Source organism: Osmerus eperlanus, chromosome 12 (genome assembly GCF_963692335.1).
Source record: "Osmerus eperlanus chromosome 12, fOsmEpe2.1, whole genome shotgun sequence".
Lineage (NCBI taxonomy): Eukaryota > Metazoa > Chordata > Actinopteri > Osmeriformes > Osmeridae > Osmerus > Osmerus eperlanus.
In genome coordinates, this window is record NC_085029.1 from 4,100,550 (window position 1) to 4,106,615 (window position 6,066).

The 6,066-nt window shown below is 39.3% G+C and overlaps 1 protein-coding gene across 1 annotated transcript; it reads left to right on the forward strand.

Annotated features, from left to right (window-relative positions):
* Positions 1-3,821: 3,821 nt before the first annotated feature.
* On the forward strand, positions 3,822-5,731 carry hmx3b (H6 family homeobox 3b). Its single transcript, XM_062474782.1, has 2 exons — positions 3,822-4,256; positions 4,613-5,731. Exons 1-2 carry the CDS (start codon positions 3,959-3,961, stop codon positions 5,209-5,211), a joined length of 897 nt encoding a protein of 298 aa, XP_062330766.1. The 5' UTR covers positions 3,822-3,958; the 3' UTR covers positions 5,212-5,731.
* Positions 5,732-6,066: the final 335 nt, after the last annotated feature.

Consider the following 6,066-nt stretch of genomic DNA (forward strand, 5'->3'; position numbering starts at 1 on the left):
GGTCCTCTGCACTAGATGGCAGCCTTTTGCATGCTTTCATGAACACTTGATTGTATTTGTTGTGTTTTCCCTGTTGCTCTGTCTTTCCCTTTAGGAGCGTATGTGTTTCTAATTGAAACCTAAAATTTTCTACAATTTTATTTTATTTGGTCAGGAAAATTAAAGGTTTTGTAATTGATTGTAAAGCCACCAGACTGAAGAGCAGTCAATTACAAAACCTTTAATTTTCCTGACCAAATAAAATTGTATTTGAATAGCAATTTTTACTTTTTACAAGCAATGTCACAGAGGGCTTCACATACGCCCATAGAAATGCCCCTCAACCAACCTAAACCCTCAAGGAAGACAAGTAAAAACTCATTTGAGAAAAAATTGAAGAAACCTTGGGAGGAGCAATTCAGTGAGAGATCCCCTCCTCCAGAGATGGTTGGTGAAAGAGAGGTGCAGAACACATGCTAAACATAGTAATACATCAGGAGTAGAAATAAAAGTGCCAATGGATGTTGAAACACAGAAATTAAAAGTTCAACTCAGGTCAGAGTTGGCGAATGTCAGTTTAAGCAGCGGTAGCCACGGGGCTGGGAGTGTGTGATCGGCGCAGCATCTCAAGACAGCCAGGTATATGGATGGACAGGAAGGGACCAGAAACTCCCTGTTGTCCATCAAAGGAGACCGATGTCCGTGGTAATGGACAGTGGTAATGTTTTTATTCAGTTTAATTATGCTCGGATCCCTGGACCCGAGCATAATTTTCAGTAACTTTGCTAGGAAAATAAGATTGATAAGGTTTCCGATTGGATTGATTAATACTATTCCCTCAAACCAGTTATTTTTATACATTGGTATTATGCTACTATCTCTTATGTACTTAACGTCCAAGAAAATATTTTGGAGGGACTTATCAATCATAAAATTTGTCATAACATGGCATCAAACATACTGTAAATGAACACTGTATGTCCTGTGTGTATCCTAACAGAGAAACGTAAGTGTTATGATATGAAAAGTATATGATATGGAATTTATCCTTTTACTTTTTAAGAGGTAATGGATAATGGACCATATTGCATTCAGGAATGTACTTCATTGGAGAGTATCCACCTTTCAGAACTACAGACTGAGTCAAATAAAACTTCTCTCCTAATGTGGCTGATGTTTGTGCTGTTTGCATTTTTTGTACAAGAGACATTGCCGCTTTGCCAAATTGTGAAGTTTTACAAGCACATGCTGCATAATTAGTTGCAAAAGTAGATCTCCTTTGAATGCTGTTGAATTTTAAGGCATGTGAACAATGGAACAAATTACATTTAGTCATTTAGCAGACGCTCTTATCCAGAGCGACTCACAGTAAGTACAGGGACATTCCCCTGAGGCAAGTAGGGTGAAGTGCCTTGCCCAAGAACGCAACGTCATTTTTCACGGCCGGGAATCAAACCAGGAACCTTCTGATTAATAGCCCGACTCCCTAACCGCTAAGCCATCTGACCCCTAAGCCATCTGATGCCCTAAGCCATCTGATGCCCAAATAACACTCATCACAGCCCTTTACCAACAATACTTTGAGAGGTAGGAAGGAATTTGAATGTAGTTTTATTGTAAAGGACTCAACAATATTGTGCAGTTTAAAAGAGAAACAATATGAAGAATGAAGAAGGATCATGCTAGCCACTTTTTAAAATCACTCATTTTACTTTCTCTGACGAGCCTCTTTTAATTCATTGCTGCATTTTAATTAAAAAGATCTGGATCATATTTTACTAAATGTGCGGCCACAAGGTAACAGTCTCGTCGTGAGACCAGTGTTCATAGCATGTTTACTTGTTTTGCATGACCCCATCATTATTTGATCTCGTTCTGGAGGTAGCCTATTGCCTAATATCCGCTCCTACGTTGCGAAGAATGGTATTCATGCTTTGGAACGTCTTTATTTCCTGCAAAGGTCATCTAATGACCGATATACAGTACCAGTCAAAAGTTTCCCAGAATGAGAAAATGTGTCCAAACTTTTGACTAGTACTGTATATATGAACAGTTCTGATGCCAACATTGTCCTGGTTTGTCACTTTGTGTATTCCTAGAGGTTACATTTTCTTCAGGTCTAAATTAGCCTACAGGTAATTCTTAATTGAAAAATAGAATAAAGGACTAATGGCCTATGTTTGACTGGCATGCAGAACACTCACATTTTATTTGAAGGCTAACAAAGTCCAAATGCAAATGGCCTGCTTATAAAATAGCTTTTTATAATAGTTATATTTTTATATAGGCGGTTTTATATTATGGTGGACAAAGGATGCATTCGAGATTAGGTGATCGATAAGTGACATTGAAATTCAGAGTCGTCCGATGGCTTAGCCTACCATGCAGACTGTGCTAACTAATGCCGAATGGCTAAAGAACAATACAACAACATTACTGTGTGTCAACAGACTGGACCAATGATGGAGATTTGTTTTATTATTTTATTTGTTTCATTTTATTTCTCACTTTGCTGTGGTCATTAGTGTTTTTCAGAGATGTTTGAAAAGGAAATTATAATTCATTTTTGCTATTAGCCTACTGCATTACTGTGAACTTAAAATAAGACAAACAACATGGAACTGGTTGGCTATAGCACACTGGTATCCTTTCATAAAAAGCTTTGTACAAATTGTGTGTATAGGCTATAGGCTACGTTATATTTGATTTTATATTCGATCCTAATAGGCCTACATAGAATATTCTGGAATATTTAAATACCCAGACGCTCCCATGTTACCCCGCTCCTCATCTCCCTCCACTGGCTTCCCATCACGGCCCGTATCAGATTCAAGACTCTGGTACTGACCTTCCGAGCGGTGAACGGGACTGCACCCGACTACATCAAGTCTCTCCTCCAGCCTTACACCCCCCCCCCCCCCCGCCACCTACGGTCTTCTTCTGACAACCGTCTGGTGGTCCCACCGCTCAAGAGCACCCGGTCCCAACACAAGCTCTTCTCCTGTCTGGCCCCCCAATGGTGGAATCAACTCCCCACCTCCGTCAGGGACACTGACTGTCTCCCCACCTTCAAGAAAAGGCTCAAGACGCACTTGTTCCGGGAGTACAACGGCACTTAGGAATGCTTGGCTGGACCTGATGTTAGTTTCCTCCAGGATCACAATGACTCGTATTGAGAGACTTGTTGCTCTTGTTGGTTAGTTGTAACGGTTTCAAATTCTTGTTCTCGCTGTGAAATATTTTTACTGTTGATTGTTTTTTCTACAGGTACACACTTGCACTCTTGTGGGGAGTTTCATGTTGTTCAATTGTAACTTGTTTAACTGCATGCTCTTATGGTTCTTCCCTTTGGCACTTATTTGGTTTTCCACAATGTATGCTTCATGTTTTGGCTGCTCGCAATGTTTGGGGCTATCTCGTTGTTATGATCAGTGACCTATGCTCTTTTGTAAAGCTCTCTCTTGGAAGTCGCTTTGGATAACAGCGTCTGCTAAATGCATAAATGTAAATGTCACACAATGCAGTCTGTCCTTTTGATCATAGGCCTACAAGCAATATTGTCTCTCGTCCGAAGCTTGCCTACTTGTTCTTAACATAGCCTAATTAGAGGTCTCGCCATGTTAAACATAACAAGAGATGGAACTAAAATTGCACGGAAAAACGTGCTTGCTCAGTCAAATTGGACGACCCACGCGTGCGCTATATGGAGCAAGACGGGTGGACTTTTTTCACGTTCCTGTCCTATCCCTCTCTGTATTTCTTCAAATTGCATTTGCCATTGTACGCTTAGTCGCTGAGGACTGTGCGCATTTAACTTGGATGACATTTTTATTTAATCGTTAGAATCCGTCGCAAGTCTGACGCAGTAATCATAGTGACAGAGCCTGGATGCACTTAGCACATTGACCAAAGCGAACATAAACTTGGGATAGCCTATACGTTAACATCGTTTGATGCTTTTCCTCTAAAGTTTTTTTTTATGTGCAAACATCTAATGGCAATGTCAGAGACTCAAAAGACCAGTCAATCGGCTAAAGACTCCCCATTCTCCATAAGGAATCTTCTGAACTGTGACAATAAGCCCTTAAAACGAAATACCTTTCTGGCCTCAGGACTATTTGAAGGTGGCTTTTCTCTATCCCGGATCGGTGATTTGTCTTTTCCACGTTTTGAGTTACCATCCCAGCGATTTGGACTATCTGCGCATTATCTGGAACGAACTTCTACCTGGTGGTACCCTTACTCATTGGGCACATCTGGGCATATACGCACTGCAGGTAGGCTATCGCATGCATTAGTCACAGTTACACAGTTCACAAAATTAGTTCCCCCGAGGTCAAATTGTTTTGTTAACAAAGATAATTTTGTTTTCAAACCGGATAACTGACAGATACAAGCCCATTATTCATGATTTAACCTAGTCACAATTTAATACAACCCATTTAAACTAAATTAAACTATTATTGACCTTATGATAGGACAATAACAGTATCAATGGTTTCTGATGTGTTTTAGGAAAATGCCAAACACGCTGTCCAAATGCTATGTCTTCAGTGATTTTTTGTATTTGATCTGAAATTAGATTGATTAATAGTTTTTGAAGTGTGAAAAATTTGATACTTTTTCCTTTTAGTGTCTGAAAAAGCCAGTGTGCGAGATCCATCACCGGGCATGGAAGGAGATTCTCTGCAGCTGGTTCAAAAATCCCAAGTTGATCTCAAAGAGGATGACGACAAAAGCGCTGATGACATTGTATTGGAGGAAAGTGATGTGGAGGAACCAAAGAGAGACGACGTGGGGGATGACTGGAGGAGAATGGATGATCATTTTGATAAAAAAACGTGTCGCAAAAAGAAAACGCGCACAGTATTTTCCAGGAGTCAAGTTTTCCAGCTGGAGTCCACATTCGACATGAAGCGCTACTTGAGCAGCTCCGAAAGGGCAGGCCTTGCAGCATCTTTGCACCTGACGGAGACACAGGTGAAAATTTGGTTCCAGAACAGAAGAAATAAGTGGAAAAGGCAGCTTGCTGCTGAGTTGGAGGCAGCCAATTTGAGTCATGCAGCTGCTCAAAGGATTGTGCGTGTGCCCATACTGTACCACGAAACCCCATGCTCAGAGACTGGCTCTGATGGAAATTCACATGCAAGACAGTCGCTTCTAACATTTCCTCATCCCATGTACTACTCTCATCCAGTGGTGACATCCATTCCTTTACTGAGACCAGTTTAGAGACTCCATTACTGTTTTATTTGTATTAGGCTATACCTATAGCCTATTGTTTTTGGAATTGTGTAAAAACGGTTTGTTTTGGAAAGTATAATTGGAGGCTATATTGTGCTGTTTATCTAGCCTATTGTAATTATTATTGTTAGTGATAACATAATTCTGTATGTGTCCTACAGCAAACGCTAGCTATAAAGTTTGAACATTTTCATCTTGGTCCACTTCAAAATGCATTTGTAATTTGTATTTCTTAACTAACTAATCTAATGTGAAGGTAAGTGCTTGGGTCTGTGGTCATAATATTTAATGGAATAATTCCATATTGTACAATGTTGGTACAGACACTATTCTTCTGTTCCATAGCTAGCTCGGAAACAGTGAGGACAATCATCTGTACATGATAACTTAAAACCCAGCATTCTTCTGAAGAAAATAGACTCAAAATATTCAGATAGAGTCCCTTTATGAATCAGCAAAAGCCTGTTTTATTGCCTGTTGTAAGAACATTGCGGAAATAAATTCTAAATTAAAGGAAGGCCTACTATTGATTATAATTTAATACAGGGTTACCTTTATTATAATATTAAATAATAAAATAATGGATGTAAAACTTTTGAAATATTTTTGGATTGACCAAGGTTGTGGAAATGGTGGTTATGTATATCAAGATATGTCAAGACATTTAGAAGCTAAGTTTAAATACTCTTCATGGAATAACAAAATTATTAATTAGATAGGAATTAGACAGCAAATAGGAAAGAAAACATCAGCTTTCATTTCCTTTGGTACAGATTTTTTATATAATTTGCATTTTGGGCCAGTACTTGTTCTTCTGAGTCTTCAAGAGTAAAATGTAGGCAA

What these genes read in the sequence shown, in the direction of transcription:
- hmx3b (XM_062474782.1), top strand. Translation starts at nt 3,959, where the DNA reads ATGTGCAAACATCTAATGGCAATGTCAGAGACTCAAAAGACCAGTCAA. An exon ending in TGGGCATATACGCACTGCAG is followed by an intron (nt 4,257 to 4,612) that starts GTAGGCTATCGC and finishes TTTTCCTTTTAG; the next exon opens with TGTCTGAAAAAGCCAGTGTG.